The sequence below is a fragment of the Nannobrachium achirus genome, assembly GCF_963921795.1.
Source record: "Nannobrachium achirus genome assembly, chromosome: 2".
In the NCBI taxonomy this organism is placed as follows: domain Eukaryota; kingdom Metazoa; phylum Chordata; class Actinopteri; order Myctophiformes; family Myctophidae; genus Nannobrachium; species Nannobrachium achirus.
The window spans coordinates 44243314-44260477 of NC_137811.1; the positions used below are offsets into that span (position 1 = coordinate 44243314).

General features: G+C 41.7%; 1 protein-coding gene across 2 annotated transcripts in view; it reads left to right on the top strand.

The window, feature by feature from the left end:
- The window catches only part of dgat1b (diacylglycerol O-acyltransferase 1b), a 40494-nt gene that overhangs the window by 13199 nt on the left and 10131 nt on the right, over nucleotides 1–17164 (top strand). For both annotated transcript variants that reach the window (XM_080745161.1, XM_080745162.1), the window contains exons 5-6: nucleotides 4631–4683; nucleotides 6707–6812. In XM_080745161.1, the coding sequence (XP_080601287.1) occupies nucleotides 4631–4683; nucleotides 6707–6812 (159 nt within the window). The remainder of the gene's footprint in view (nucleotides 1–4630; nucleotides 4684–6706; nucleotides 6813–17164) is intronic.

Consider the following 17164-nt stretch of genomic DNA (forward strand, 5'->3'; position numbering starts at 1 on the left):
ACTAATCACACAGACTTATAGTCTGAGCTTGGGGCGTTTGAAAGGCTTTCAAGCAACCTGCAATGAAATGACTCAACACATTAAGGCCTGCAGGCCAGACTCGCTGCGAGCTAAATTATTATTTTATTTTTTAAGGGGAAGAGGAGACTGCATTGTGTACAATAGAGGACCTAGAGGAGGCTATTAGACCTTGTTTCTGAACTGTCTCTGTCCTGTGCTTTTCCTAGGCGATCTGCTAATAAAGTCATCAATCAATAAATCAATCATTAGCTGCACTAAGGAAGGAGCAAACGCTGAACAAAAAATCCTACTATTTGTCACATACATTGCTGAATGCGAAATGTGATCTGCGCATTTGACCCATCTCTTAGAGGTGAGCTGCAGCCGTGCAGCGCTCGGGAATCGTTTGTTGTTGATTTAAACCCCCAATCCAACCCTTGATGCTGAGTGTTAAGCAGGGAGCCATTGGGACCCATTTTTTACAGTTTTTGGTATGACCCGGCCGGGGATCGAACCCCGACCGCCCTGTCTCGGGGCGTACACTCTAACCATAAGGCCACTGAATCAGTAGGTTGAGGTTGGGGACAGTGGATTTTGGGAGGTAGGGGAGTGGTTGCAGATATGACCAACTGGATGGTGGGTGAAGGTTGATCCAGCTTGACCAAGGCGGATATAACCTCTCATTTAAGCTTGGTTGGTGTTTCTGGAGCCACAGTGGCAGATGCCTCTGTTGTGACTTGTGAGTCACCATTAAACCCCAGACAATCCATGTGACTCTAGACTATCATGGTGATGGAGTTGTGTTCTTCATTGATGCTGACACCAGTGAGTTGCTGCTCATTTTGTTGACACATTCACAAAGAGAGATCGTTTCCCTACATAAGTACCAGCTGCTGTCCCCTCCACTCTGAGAGAGTGCTGCTGCCAACAAAACCTCTCTAAGTTGAATAGATGGGCAGTGCAATCTCTTTTCTGAGTTTAAGGCTGAATCATTTGCTCATAGAATCAGTTTTCATTCACCTTTTTATTTTGAACATGTATTACAATGTTTTTACTGGTAATATTTAGTGTGGTTGCTTACAGGGCAGGGCAACCAGACTATAGTTCTTGTCCTGCTTTATTATTATTACTTACTTAGTACTGAGTTCGGCTGCGTATGTAGGTAGGTAGCCGTGTGTGTTTAAGCCCATAGCCAATCAGGGACCAGCATTTCTGGTAACGTCATCATTAACAGCCAATGAGGGACCAGCATTCCTGCTGATGCCAGTGGTGATGTCAGCGACCAGCATTCCTGGTAATGACATCATAAACATCCAATGGCGCACAAGTAGGCCATACTTGTGCGCAAAGAGCAAGTTGGCACCTCGACAGAGTGGAGTTCTAGTTGTTATTATTTCATAGAGTAACCCCCAAAACCCCAAAAGTCCTTTGAGTTCAATGGAGGAGTGGTGCAAGCTTGAGGATTGATCGAGCTTCAGTGACGCGTGATTATGGATGCCACTGGGAAAGATGGATAACCACGCCCCAAACTAATTTTTGAAGCTTGTGATTGGCTGAACCGGACGTAGGGAGCGCTCCGTTGTAGTCACTTGGACCGCGCGAGGTGCACCAAAACCCAATTATCATTGCGTTTATCGTGCGCTTGCCCAGGCCTTATGGCCTGGGCATAAATAGAACGATTGCATTCACCACGGCTTCGTAACTCGCACGGCGTTCCGCCGGCCGCGCGGCCCTGGCCCGCTCTTCGCGGGCACTCGCGCCTGCGGCGCTCGGGCGCGAAGAGCAGGACCAAGATCCGCTGGCCTTCGCGCCGCTTGCAATGTCGTGGACAATAACTGAAAACGAGCGCTCTATGCCGTTTCCATCCATCTTTCCCAGTGGGATCCATAATCAGGCTTCAGTGACACGTCATCATAATATAAATAGGCAACCACACTTGCAATTTCCCAGAATTGCACCTTTCTAGTTTGTCTTGTTACGGAATTCTGATGTTTTCTGCTAAACTGTATGCTACAGTATACAGTTGTTGCGTTACTTATTTACGTCCATTTGATTGGCAGTCGATGTGCAAAACGACTGCTTGGCGGGTATTTGGTAATTGCATTTAACATTCAAAATACTAACATCAGCTGTGTGTGTGTGTGTGTGTGTGTGTGTGTGTGTGTGTGTGTGTGTGTGTGTGTGTGTGTGTGTGTGTGTGTGTGTGTGTGTGTGTGTGTGTGTGTGTGTGTGTGTGTGTGTGTGTGTGTGTGTGTGTGTGTGTCTATTATTCTACCAAAGACAGTGGATAGGCTGATGGAAAACTAAACTTTATGTTTAGATGAGTAGACAATGCTCTATACTAGTTTACACGCCTTTTCAGTGTGAAATAACAATGAGTAGTGGTCTAATTTACAAATTGGGTTTTGTCTAAAACAAATGTAAAGGAACCACCATACCCGTCCCTGTACTGTGGGTGTGGGCCCTTCAGTCTCCTGTCTAGCAGGTGGTGTGTGCTGTGCAACACATATGCTCTGTTAGTGCTGGCTCATTTCATTCATAGGCTGTGTGTGTGTCTGTGTGTGTGACCTCAATGACCTCTGTGTGAGAACTGGAATATCCCTGAGCTGGGCTAGACCTGACTCGGAAACAGTGGCAGTTTCTGAGGACATTATTACCAACTGTTTAGTCTCAGTAAGGGCTACCGTTATTGATACACAACATCACATATCACCAGTTACTGCACGGAAGCACCTCATCATGTTACAACAACAAGAACAACAACAACACTGGACTGGTTTAAAACTACAGGGAAAGCTAGCTTGCCTCCCTGATGCAGACCACACAGTATCACATACAATATACAAGAACAATGCAGTTGATGAGGATATAGTCATCTTTACAGCCAAAGCCAGATTACAGGTCCTTCCAACCAGACTCAATCTCTCCCTGTGGTACCCTAACACATTTCCTCCTCATTGTCTGCACCATGAACACACTCCAGTTACAGAAACACTGTCACATATTCTTAATGGCTGTCATGTATATAAGGGAATGTACATTGCTAGGCACGACAGAATTGTTGACCTATTAGCTAAGGACATACGCTCATATGTTTCATCATCTGCCAACATGTATACACACTCACGTGTTTCAATTGCCATGTTCACGCACAATAATGAAAATGATGCCTTTTCAGATGTCACAGCTAACACACCAGATATTGTTGTTGTTGATGAGGACAGTAGAGAAGTGACCATTTTAGAAGTGGCATGTACATTTGACCACAGTCTGGAAGAGGCATTCCTTACAAAGGCACTTAAGTACCAACGTCTTAAGGATGCTATCTTACAACTTGGCTACAAGTGTAAACTACTGGTGTTTGCATTTGGAAGCCTTGGTAATGTCCATAAATCAGTAGTGAGGGGCCTGCAGATTGCAGGCATGCCCAAGCCAAGAGCGAAGGCATTGGCAAAATTCTGTTCAGTGTCTGCAATAATTGGCAGTCGCCATATATGGAGAAGGCGATGCTTCCTGTACCCATGACCTATACCCTAGCACTTGTTGTACAGCTTTTTCCAAGTTTGCTCATCCACTATTGTTTGCGTTCAAGAACTTCTTGTTAAATGTGAATGCAAATAAAGATGTTAAAATGTGTGTGTGTGTGTGTGTGTGTGTGTGTGTGTGTGTGTGTGTGTGTGTGTGTGTGTGTGTGTGTGTGTGTGTGTGTGTGTGTGTGTGTGTGTGTGTGTGTGTGTGTGCGCGCGCGCGCGTGTGTGTTTGTGTTTGTGCGCACGCGTGTATGTGTGTGCGGCTGTGCGCGTATGTGTGCGTGCGTGCGTGCGCACTTTCGCGTGTTTGCACGCGCACATGCTTGCCAGCCAGGTCTTGTTAACAGGGCAGGAGATTGACCTTACCAGACCAATGTTCTCTCAGTGGCAGAAGACACACCCTCATTTACATAATTAAATTAATTCAGTTGTGCTTTGCTTTATTAGCAGTTAGCACCACATACAAATGTTACACAATGACACTTCGGTAGGACTCCTCATGTCTTTACTGCATTTTATCAAAGCTTGTGCCAAATAAAATGAGGATGTTAGCAGTTCACCGCTGTCAAAAAAACATCTTAGGCATTTAGATTTTTATTAAAAATTCTTTATTCAAGCATGGATTGCACAATACATTTTTCAAGTAAAGGTCATATTTTTACTTACAGTATTGTCTGTGAAGATGAAATTGGAAACATTTTTAATGTAATCATTATCTATAATGTTCTTATTTGTTCGTATTCTATGTTTACAGCTGACAAATGTATTTTCCACCAGAAACCTAAATCTACCTTTGAAAAACAAAACATTTTAAGACTCATTTTAGGATGAGAGTTCAGTCAGATGGCAGTGAAATCACACCTACTGTAGCCTACAACACCTACTGAACCAAAACATTAACTTACTATTGTTGTTATGTACTAGACATGCAGAACTGTGGTAGTGTATTGTGTACGTATAGAACAGTACGTTTGTAGGTACTGTATATATGTTTCTATGTATGTATGTATGGGGTGCCAAACCATCATTTTAACATTCAGTAATGTTATATAGGATCACTGAAGAGCTAACGTGATTTATTTTTTCCTGTCTCTCTACAGTGTCCAATGTGTTCATACTGGTGGCTCTCTACACAGAGAAATGGCTGGCCATGGTGAGTTCAACATCAGTCATTAAATGACTGATGACCGACACTCTCAAATTTTGAGAGTGTCGGTGCACTTTGAGATTTAATTTAAAGAGGGATATATGTTATAGTGTTTTTGTTGAAAAAGAAATCCATTTTTTGTTTTAGAGGTAGAACTCTACATTCCGATCTTAATCATTGCTATAGTATTTATTCAGTAGCAGGGGTCTCTCCATCTCTCCAGTTAGTAAACAGAAAATAATATTTTCAATACAAATTTTATCAGGTCAGAAGATCATCTAACAGTAAAATGTATAGTATTCCAGTTACAATTGTGTCTGTTAACTAACTTACAAGTGTTTTCATCACCTCCATTCCCACTTGTTTATCCTGTAACCTGTATATGAGTTATCCTGATTGGATACATTTGGTATCCCAGCCTGAAAATGTATTTCCTGTTCACTAAAGAGATGGGAGACCTCTGTTGCTTAACAGAGACTCTGTAATGTAATGATTGCCATCGGAATACTCAGTAAAGCTATTTAACACTTACTTTAACAAAATAAGTATCACGCTTAAGTTTTGGGAAAACTCAAAGAGTGCTGTCACTATGTCCCCCTGTCAGAGTGCTCCTTGCTTGGACCTCCTTGAATGGCTAAAGGGCAACTTGGCCTATATTTAACCTGAATCCTATTGTTCTATTGTGAGGAGGACAAGAGAAGATCTGACTTAACACTTTCCGAAGCATTCTGGCTCCCCGGAGTGGCGAGCCCTCGAGAGTCCAGACCCACAATGCATTGTAAAGTGTAATGTCCATATTTTCACGTTCACTCCTCACAATAGAACAATAGGATTCCGGTTAAAAATAAGTGGTCGGCTGGTCGACCCTTTCAGATATTAGTGAATGGTGCCAATTGAATCTGTAAAATAATTCTCTGCCATGCAAACTGTGCCTACACAGTTTACATCAGCATCCTTAACCACTGGAACCCCAGCATCCATATTCTGTTAGTGGAACATTAGCCAAAAACAGCTGATATAAAAGCTCATGATTGTGCCATTTTTGCTATTTACTTGCGCCAGCAGAGCGCGCAAGTAACTGCGTTCGGTGCTGTCTGTTTCCGGCTGTCTGTTTTCGTCCGTCTGTTGCCGGCTGTTTGTTTCCGTTCGACAGTACAAAGGCAGGGCCTTTAGCCAATGAGGGAGCAGCGTTCTTGGTGACGTCGCCACCAACAAGTGCTAACCTGATATAAATAAGTTGGCACCGCAACAGAGTTCCAACTTGCCGACCCACATACATACAGACAGCACCAAACAGCACCGATCCGCGCCCTGCTGGCACACAAGTTGGCCATATATGGCCACGAGTGCACAAGAAGCAAGTTAGCACCTCGATAGAGTGCAGTATAGTTTTAGCTTTTTGCTGTAGAGCGGAAAAAAGAGCGTACAGAGTAACGTACTGCAGTTCAGGTCAGTTTTATTAAAGGAAAACTTTTGAACAATGGTTCATATTTTAGATTGTAATTAGAGAAAAGAAAAAGTGAGTGTTAAAATGTTTTAATTTGCTTTCTTTCTATCGTTTTATCACGTTTACCGTGCTAAAATGTGGGGCATGCGTACGCATGGGGGCATGCGTACAAGTGGCTAAATATGTCTTTTTAGACACAATGAGCCAGCAGTTTCTTTATTGCTATTTACAGTAACACTACTAGCCCCCATAAGTCACATCCAACCATGAAAGGTTGCGTTGTATCTTGGTTATGGGCTTATTCTGTGTAAAATGACATATTTAGTACTTGTACGCATGCCCCCAGCCACTGAAATAAAAATCTCTAAAACAATAGAAATAAGTAAATGAAATCATTTTAACATTCATCTTTTATATTCTCTAATTACAATCTAAAATATGAACCCTTGTTGTAAAAAATCAAAGTTGTCCTTTACGTCTAGAGGGTTTAAGCGGTGAGAATATGCATACTAGGCAGACAGAGAGTAGTGGATATAGTGAGCAGTTTGGTAACCATTACCCTCCTCTTCCTTCTCTTGTCAGGGTTCGTTCAGTGAGCGCGTGGGTCTTCTGGTCCACTGTGTCAACCTGTCAATCATCCTCAGCTTCCCTGCCGTGGTGATTCTCTCTGTCCCCTCCACGACTCCAGGTAAACACATCGGACACCATTGGACCAGTCACAATACAGCAGTTACCAGTGGTGTAAAGTAACTAAGTACATTTACTGTACTCAAGTACAATTTTGAGGTATTTGTACTTTACTTGCTTATTTCCAATACCTTTTACTTCTACTCCACTAAATCTCGGATCCAAATATGGTTCTTTTACTCCGCTACATTTATGTGAAAACCTTTTTCTAGTTACTAGTTACTTTGCAGATATAAATTATAATACTATAAAACTTACATAAACCACTTTAGCCCTATTTTACGCCATGGTACTTTTTGATGACAACACTTTCATACTTTTTCCCAAGTACATTTTGAATTACAGACTTTTACTTGTAAGGGTGCCCCCACACCAAAATACCTATGAGGGTGGAATCCGCGTTCCGCCAATGCATTTCAATGAGAGTGAAGCGGTTTCATGCCAGCAGAGGATTTCTGCAAAAAACGCTCCCTTCTCATTGAAATGCATTGGCGGAACGCGGATTCCACTCTCATAGGTATTTTGGTGTGAGGGCACCCTAAGGGTGCCCACACACCAAAACACCTAGAGTGGAATCCGCCAATGCATTTCAATGAGAATGGAGCGTTTTTTGACAGTAGAGGATTTCTGCAAAAAAAAACGCTACATTCTCATTGAAATGCATTGGCGGATTCCACTCAGGTATTTTGATGTGAGGGCACCCTCACAGAGTATTTCTACGTTGCAGTATTGATACTTTTACTTAAGTCAAATATGTGAGTACCTTTTCCACGACTTGCAGTTACTAGTGGTAATTTGCACTGGTGCTGTGCTTGACTGAAATATGGCCTGTGTTAGCATTACTCAGTCATGCTAAGGCTCCTACTCACAGTATGACAAGCACTTAATGAGCTGCTGGACTGAGCTATAGTGAACCCTAGCAATCCCTACTCTGGGGCTACAACATTTGGTGAAAATAGCCCATTTACAAGCTGGCAACATTTTATTCGTAGAATGAATGATGTCATTTTGAGTACCCAACATATATCACGAATAACGTTTCCAGCCATGGCCATAATACATGCGATTATCAGATGCTGTTCGACACATTCGAGAGAATACAGTGCATGAGGGTGGCATCATCAGCTTGTTTGTCGGCTATTTTCGGTGGGAATATTTGGGAGGGGGCCTAGTACAGAGCCCGTGGTAATCTGGTCAGCTATAGCAGTGGTTCTCAACCAGTGGTCCGGGGACCGCCGGTAGTCCCTGAGTGGGTTCCAGGTGGTCCCCAGCTAAATGGAGAATTGGTAACCAAATGGACCCTTACAGATGTTTTACTCTTGAGAGTGTAAAATGAAACCAAATGGACCCTTATGGGTTATAAAATTAACATTCAGATTATTGTTAAAACATCTGCATTACTTAATTTACAAGAAGTCTAAACAATTAGAGAATGTAGAAGATCAACGCTGGCCTGTTATCTCTCCTATGGTGCTTGGAATCTATGCTTCCACACAGCTTGGAATCGTGGACAAAACCTTATCTGACGACAACAAAATAGGCCTGAGAGGCTAAATCTCAATGGTGGTCGGCAGTTCAAATGCCAAGTAAATAATGGACCTTGACATGCAAAAGGTTGAAAACCACTGAACTATAGGATTCAAACGGCCGGCCCTTTTCATGACCAGCTAACATTTCACCTTCACAAACAGAACAGAACAGACCATCACATTGTCCTTCAGAGAAACAGCTGGCTTGTTCCATATAGTGCAGTAAAAGAAATCCCCTCTCGTACACTGTCATAATGGGAGTGTGTTAGTGCTTATGGAATCAGTTGGTCGTGACTGGATTGCACCCAGTTGGCTCTGAAGGGAGATGAGAGGGGGGGGGGGGGAGGAGAGGAGAGGTGAGCTGCCAAGGCAGGCGTGGTTTAAAATGACGGGTCGTCCAAGGGTCAACCTCCTTGTGTCTTCATCAGGTTGCCTGTCAGACAACAGGCAGCCCTCACTAAATATGAACAGACAGCTAAAGACCGTACTGCATACTAACTGTTGTATGATACACATTATTTTAGTGCATACTATGAATTAGGGCTGGGCGATAATAGACAAAATCTTCCCCCGTCCCCCTTTTTCATAACCTCTATCGATGTTGTGACTAATGTATTTCTTATTTTTTTCTCCAATGAATTGCAGATCATCTGCAAGCGTACAATGCTTTGATGCATTGTGAGCTTGTAGATATGCTATTTTAGAAAATATTTGAACATATAAAATAGGGCATAAGCGTTTGAGACGAGTAAAAGACGACACTTATGCCATATCATGAAAATAAAATATACAATATCTAAAATCCCATACTATATCTGGTCTCATATCACAATATCAATATAATATCGATATATTGCACAGCCCAACAAAAAGATATACAGAAAAATAGCTTTGAATATATAAGACGCATTTACTGTACATCACAGAAGTATGATTGACTATACAGCGTAGAAGTCATATGAGCCAGCTGGCAGGTCACAGCAGTGCATACATACTGCGGTTGGCCTGGACTGGCCAGCTTTCAGCCATCACTCAGCCTCCTCCTCTAATCTGCTGCCCACAGCGTAGAGGTAGAAAGTTGCAAGCTTCCACCGAGGCTATTAATGTATGGACTCAGCCAATGTGCCTCGTCATGAACTTGAAAACTTGTTTAGAATTTGTATAACAACCAAGGTCACACCTGTCATTTAGCCTCTCCAACAAAAAGAAAAAGAAAAGAAAAGACACAGCAGGGGCTTCATGTGTGTCATTAACATAATATATTTAGCTTGGATAACAGCAAGACGTCGTTGGCATAGCTTCATTGCTTGGACCTTCATTTTGTAGGGACACTATAGCACTTTATGGTGTTGGCATTTCAGTTATTTATCGATGGTAATGGTAGTCTATATAGCCAGGGGTGTCGCACCAAATTCTGGGCCCTGGGTACAAGGATTCACTGCGGGGCCCCTGTGCTTTAACTATTGAAAAATAGCAGACATACAAGCTCACAGCGCGGCACCGAGTGCCGCGCTGCGAGCTTGTAGATCTGCTATTTTTGAAAAATCATGAAAATCTCTGAATATTTCAAATCCTTCTGAGGTTTTTTGAAAAACCTATGTTTCTATGTCAGTGGTTCTCAAACCTTATCATGTTAAGGACCCCCAAAATGGTATGTATTTGGCCACGGAACCCCATCTCAAAATATTTAGTTCCAGGGACCCCCCAGAAGCAAAATTTGAGTTACAAATGTTCACTTAAAAAATACATATATTCAAAGATTTGCGCACATTTTCTCGACTTTTCAAAAATAGCATAGCTGTGAGCTTGTATATCTGCTATTTTTCAATAGCTAAAGTTACTAGGGCCCCTCCACCTTGGGCCCTGGTAACTCAGTCCCACTTTCCTACCCCTTGTGACGCCCCTGTATATAGCACTGGTTCGCAAGCTGTGTGCCGCGAGGGTATTGCAACTGGGCCTCCAAATAATTGGCAAAACACTAATTGCGACTGTAGGTCACATTTAGTATGAAAACATGCAGATCGTGTCTGTCTGTCCGTCCGTGTGTCACACCTCATGTCACGCTCCATATATGGCCAAGACATCTCCATATATGGAGCTGGCCAATCCCTCTACATCCAAGCAGCCACGTGCACACACCCATGTGCGCGACCTTGCACTTATAGTCAGGGAAAATTAGCAGAATAACTGTCAAATCTGGGAATAAATTCCTTACCAAACAATTTCTTCACCAATATGTTCGTAAAGGTGTCTAGTAACATATCTAACAAAGATTGAAATTCAACATCCCTAGCAAAATGTTTGACAGCTAGGGTAATTCTGGGTCTCATTCACTTACTATACACTGTACTATAAGGGAAAAAATCACTCCCAAAAATATGCAAGCATTTGTTTTGCACGAAAAACATTCTTTGGGCTAAAAACAGACCCAAAAGAACTATGGTTTATTGATGAGTCATCACTTTTCACAAGGTGTATGGGGTCCATTTTTGGGCCAAAGAATGTTTTTCGTGCAAAACAAATGCTTGCAATGGATTCAGAATAATTTAAAACACCTAGTTAGACCCCTCACATCCCACTTAAAGCAGATTTTTGGGAGTCATTTTTTCCCTTATAGTACAGAGTATAGTAAGTGAATGAGACCCAGAATTACCCTAGCTGTCAAACATTTTGCTAGGGATGTTGAATTTCAATCTTTGTTAGATATGTTACTAGACACCTTCACAAACACATTGGTGTAGAAATTGTTTGGTATAGGAATTTATTCCCAGGGTTTTATTAAAATTCCCTGACTATTAGGGCGTCTTAGTTTAACTCCTGCTTCTTAACGGTTGCGTATTAAGAAGCTCTGATGTTTTAGCATAGGGCGTCTTACTGGTACAAGACCTTTGGGGTGTCAACTCTCCAAACCCCTTACTCTCCTCTCCTCTCCTCTCCTCTCCTCTCCTCTCCTCTCCTCTCCTCTCCTCTCCTCTCCTCTCCTCTCCTCTCCTCTCATCTGTTCTCTCACAGGGAGGTGAGGCAGTAGAGGAATCGGTCCATCTGTCTGTCTGTACGCAGCGCCGCTGTTTACACAGGAAGGGCAATGACAGAGGGCAGATGTACAGTGTGTGTGTGTGTGTGTGTGTGTGTGTGTGTGTGTGTGTGTGTGTGTGTGTGCGTGTGCGTGTGCGTGTGTTAGGGATGGGCAATATATCGCGATATTTTATTTCCCCAATACTGTATCGTTGCTTCAGGCTGTAGTATCGCAATACTTTTGGAGAAAAAGAAATCTGTTCCTGTGCATAGAAACCAATGGTTGTAGTCCAGTCCTGACACTCCGCTGTCGTTCAAAAAGTGAAAATGGAAAGTGTTCATGAAATTTTGACTCAACTCAATTTGTCCATTGAGTTATGAATATAATGTGATGTACATGCATATTATTAGACAACAAGGTGGTACATATCACAATATATCGCAATACGTATCGCAATATATTGTGATACAATCGTATCGTCAACCAAGTATCGTGGTGTGTGTGTGTGTGTGTGTGTGTGTGTGTGTGTGTGTGTGTGTGTGTGTGTGTGTGTGTGTGTGTGTGTGTGTGTGTGTGTGTGTGTGTGTGTGTGTGTGTGTGTGTGTGTGTGTGTGTGTGTGTGTGTGTGTGTGTGTGTGTGTGTGTGTGTGTGTGTGTGTGTGTGTGTGAGAGACAGACAGACTGACTATTGGCAGTCCCTCTTCCTCACGCTCAGCCTTCAAATAATAACTAATAATTTTGCCTAGACAAAAACACTTAACTCGTCTCTATTCATAAAGCATTCTGTAGTTCCAGCCAAACCTGAATCCATGAATAATAATCAGTTTATTTGTTGTACATTTTAATGAAGACTTCTTGTGGGCGCTGTTGGGAAGTTGTTGGCTACCTTTTCTCTCACTCTCTCAAAAGTCTGCTGCACGAGGCTTATTATGATTTATTGTGAGATATAAAGGAAATGTTCTCCAACACGAACCAAACCAGATCTTTCTTTTAACCATCCGAACTCCAGCAACCCTATTTTCGGTGGAATTTTCTGCAAAAAATAGCTGATCTACAAGCTCAAAACGCATCACAACGCAATGGTGAGGTAGAAAAAAAAGTACAGTTACTGTATAACTAAGTCAGTTTCGGTAAGATTTTAAGGGGTTAATTCTGGCTTCAGTAATGTTGTATTGTGGCCCTGGCCGCCGGTGTGGTGGTGGTCTGGACAGCCTGTGCGTGTGCTGCGTGTCACCATAGAGTTATAATAGGCTATTTATGCTTTGTACGGCTGTGTCAGATGACACCGGTAACCGGAAATGATCAGCGCTCGATAGATCAACCTGCCGTCTCTACTACGGCAGGAGCTAGCTTTCCACGTAGCATCTACAGCTTCTGCTCAGCTCTGCTGCGTAGTCGCGTCGCCATGGGAACCAAAGCGTTGAGTAAAAGGGGTGGGAACCCGTCGCCGATGGCTGTTTGCTTAACGATTTGGACCGCAGTGGCGATTGTGTCATAGCAGCCGTAGTCCTGCCTCATGTTGCAGTAGTAGAAACAGGCTACTTAAATTCCCCAGTAAGTATAGAGAGGGCACCTGATAACCCCGCCCGTCCACTTGAGTTGCTCACCCAGCACATGAGGCGATTTCACCCCATCCGGGTTGTGAACGTGACAATAGTGGGGAAAGAAAATCTAAAAAAAAGTAATGTTCTAAAGTAACCATACCTACTATACATATTTACATAGACCAGTTAAATATACATTCTTTTAACTCAAAGAGGAGCAATGTTTAAAAGTTAAATGAACACATTATTGTGACAGGCCAATCTCGTCCCATATAGGCCTGTAATGGTCGAGCTTTATTAAAGACTGTAGCAGCCTTTTTTATAGTGAATGTGAAGTGAAACAGGATGCTGATGGTAGTAACTCTGAAAACAGACTGAAACGGAGGTGTTGCAAGTGTAGGATTGCAGTGCAGCAGCAAGCCAAGCCATGTCTCAATATCTACTAAGACAGAGCGACATGGGGAGATCTAGTCGTGTGTGTGTGTGTGTGTGTGTGTGTGTGTGTGTGTGTGTGTGTGTGTGTGTGTGTGTGTGTGTGTGTGTGTGCGTGTGCGTGTGTGACACTCCATTATGTCTTAGACCAGTGGTTCTCAAATATTTTTAACCAATGAAGACCTGAAAAATACCTAAAAATGTCTTCTAAATCCTAATGGTTTTCTGTTCTGGACTCCCCAGAAGCAAAGATTTGAGTTAAAAATGTTTGCTTTAAAGGAATATTATTATGTTCAAAGATTTGCACAAATGTTCACGTTTTTTTTTTTTTTTTTTAATTGCAGATCTACAAGCTCATAGCGTGGCACTTGGTGCCGCGCTATGAGCTTGTAGATCCGCTATTTTTGAATAGCCAAAGTATACAAAATTATGGTTAAAGTGGTTACGTGATACAGATGCGTTCTCAGTCTTAATGGGTACATTTAAAGCACTACCATACAAACCTGTTTACTGTAGGTCTATTTGGAACCCCCTCAATGAACACTGACCCTGGTCCCCACTTTGAGAACAAAATGTCCTAGACTCTTCTTCCTGGCTCTAAAACTGTGGAACAAACTCTCCCTCGTACTGCGGTCAGATCCGCAGACTCATTTTCCAATTTCCGCTGCAGTCTTTGATTGATTCATGTTTTTTTTTTATTATTGACAAAATGCATCACCATTTGTACACATCTGTCAGAAGGCTAAATCACAAAGAAGCTCGAGAGGTCATGTCCTTTTTGTGGTCCGTTAGGGGGTATGGGAAGCAGAGACATACGGAAGAATAACATCTATAATACTAGATAAAAATAGCAAAAAGATTATTATTATTAGTCTTTATTAATTTATCTTTATTATTTAATTGTATTGTCTATGACATACATGGGCAACTGGCGGCCCGGGGGCCACATGCGGCCCCCACCTTCACTTAATGCGGCCTGCAGGTTGATATTGGAATACTGATATAGTATTGATTTCAGCTGTTACAATCCCAAACATGAACTTAATTCCTTCAGTCTATATTAGTAGCTTAATGACTATTATAGTAGTATTAAAATGTATTATGTTCAATGTATTTGTATTCAAGTTCATAAAGTTAACATGAGTATATAATTAAATGTGTTTGAAATTAAATCAAAATGTTACATTTCAGGATTCCAATTCAAAATGAACAAAAAAAAATTCAGGATTCCAATTCAAAAGAAGCAAAAAATAGCCGATCTACAAGCTCAAAACGCATCGCAGCGTGATGCGTTTTGAGTTTGTAGATCTGCTATTTTTTGCTTCTTTTGTATGAGATACTAGAATAACAAAGTAGGACATAGCAATAAGCAATGTGGCCCTCTGGAGTGAAGGTGGAAATATAGTGGCCCGCGCCATCATCAAAGTTGCCCACCCCTGGTCTATGAGTATGAATCCCACTGTTTCTCAACCAATGGTCCATGACTACTATAGTGGTCCATAGGAAAATGTTTTAAAATGGAAATACAGTAAATGAAAATAATGATGACTCCACCAGGCAGTGTGGTACACTTCCCCTTCTCCATATTCAAACCTCCCCTTTTCTGTGGAATTTCTTCACCTTCCAGTAAATTACAACATTGACTCGTCATCGTAGTTCACCAGGTCATTTGGTGCGAGCCTGCGAGGTTTCTCAACTGATAGGACAGTAGACTGACAGGAAATGGGGAGAGAGATGGGGAATGACATGTGGCAAAGGTCGTCCGGGTCGGGAATTGAACCGGCGACGCCAGCAGGCATCATAGCCTAGTATGTGGTATGCGCCTTGACCACCAGGCCAGCGGGCGCCCCGAGGTTTCTCAACTAGTAGAAAATGACCAGGGACCACATGCAGTTCCTTCAGGGACCACCAGTTGAAAACTGATCAGTGGTTCTCAACCTGTGGGCCTACTGGCGGGCCTTGAGAAAGTTGCAATTGGGTCCCCAAATAATTGACAAAACACAAAGATTGTAGTTATTGGAGGAAGTGCCGTCACCTACAGGGAAAACGGAAACAGTTTTTTTCTCCTCACACTCACAGGGGATAGGGCGGAAGTCCTTATATGGACCAAACACTCTAGTAAGTAACTAGTACTATCAGAACATAGAACTATTTTGTTATTATTTTAATTAAATGAAATCACTTACCCTACGTAAAGTGGTCGGTAACCAGAAGACTCGCCCCAAAACTCACTTCTTTTGTGGAAGAAATTGATATGGTGTCTACCCTTTCCTCACTGTTGGGCAGAAACCAAGTTTCAAACGTTTATGTTTTTTTTTAATGCCCTGCTTCATCATACAAGACTGTCGCACAAAACTAGTGTAAATAGTGTATCTACAATCACACAACGTGGTTTTCACCATTTTAAATATTTGTTAAAATTATAAATACAAAACGAACGGTTTTAGGCATACAAAGTTCCCACCCGACAACAACAATATGGTTTCTATTGATAAAGTCAACGTATAGGCTGAGAGCACTAGCATGGCATTTGTGTATCTGCGTGTGTTTGTGTGTATTTACTGGCAAAGAAATGTTGATTAACCTCAGAATGGATCACATCAAAGCTTTTTCCACACACACACACACACACACACACACACACACACACACACACACACACACACACACACACACACACACACACACACACACACACACACACACACACACTCACACACACACGAGCGCGCAGTAAACAACATAAGAACTATAGTGTTGTGTCCTTGGCACATTTACACTGCTTGTACTGAGTTGAGATGATTTATTTCTCTGGGTTTACTTTGTTCTCTGTTTATGATAAAATGATGACCTCTCACTCTATCTCTCTCTCTCTCTGCATCCCTCTTTCACTCTCCACCTCTCTTATCTCTGCTTCATCCCTTCTTCTCCTTTGTCCTTCCTCTCTTTTCTCTCTTCTCTCCCGCTATCTTTTCTCTTTTTATCTTTCCCTTACACGGCTGGACAATTAACCGAAAATATAACAAAACTGATATTTAGAAACTATTATAACTGACTTATAATGACCAAATAATAGAGAACCAAGTTTTTCTTAATATATATATATTGTTTTCTTACGTATCAACTAATCTTACGTATCAACTAATCACCTCTAGTGTAATAATCTACTAAATTGATTCTGATTAATCACTTTAACATGTATTATACTTCATTGTACAATGTTGGTGTACAAAAGATCTGCAAGCTTGTAGATCTGCCGTTAAATAATCGTTCAAACCGTCGTTTGTTTGAACTTTGAAATAATCATGATACAGTATGTATTTGAAGTCATATGGTCCCAGCTACATAACAGTGTTCCTTTAACCCGTTACACATTATTACATTAACCATTATTTTATGCTTTAACTAATACAAAATAGAAGATATACAAGTTCAGGTGCCACGCTGGCAGCTTGTAGATCTGCTATTTTTTTTTTAATACATTTGTGCAAGTCTTTGTAATTAAAATGTTTTATTTTTTTCTTCTTAATACAAAATGTGGTGATGGTACAGTGCAGCACAACAACAAATACAATTATATACAGTCAGTCCAAGATAATACAGAAATAAAAATACTAAATAAATAAAAGTAGGAACCTCTTCACATCTTCAAGTCTTTGAATATTTTGACCCGATTCTATAAATGTCTTCTGAATCCTTCTTCTAAATCAGTGGTTCTCAAACTTTTTCATGTCAAGGACCCCCAAAATGATATGTATTTGGCCACGGACCAGTTAGTTCCAGGGAGCCCCAGAAGCCAAATTTGAGTTACAAATGTTTGCTTTAAAAATGC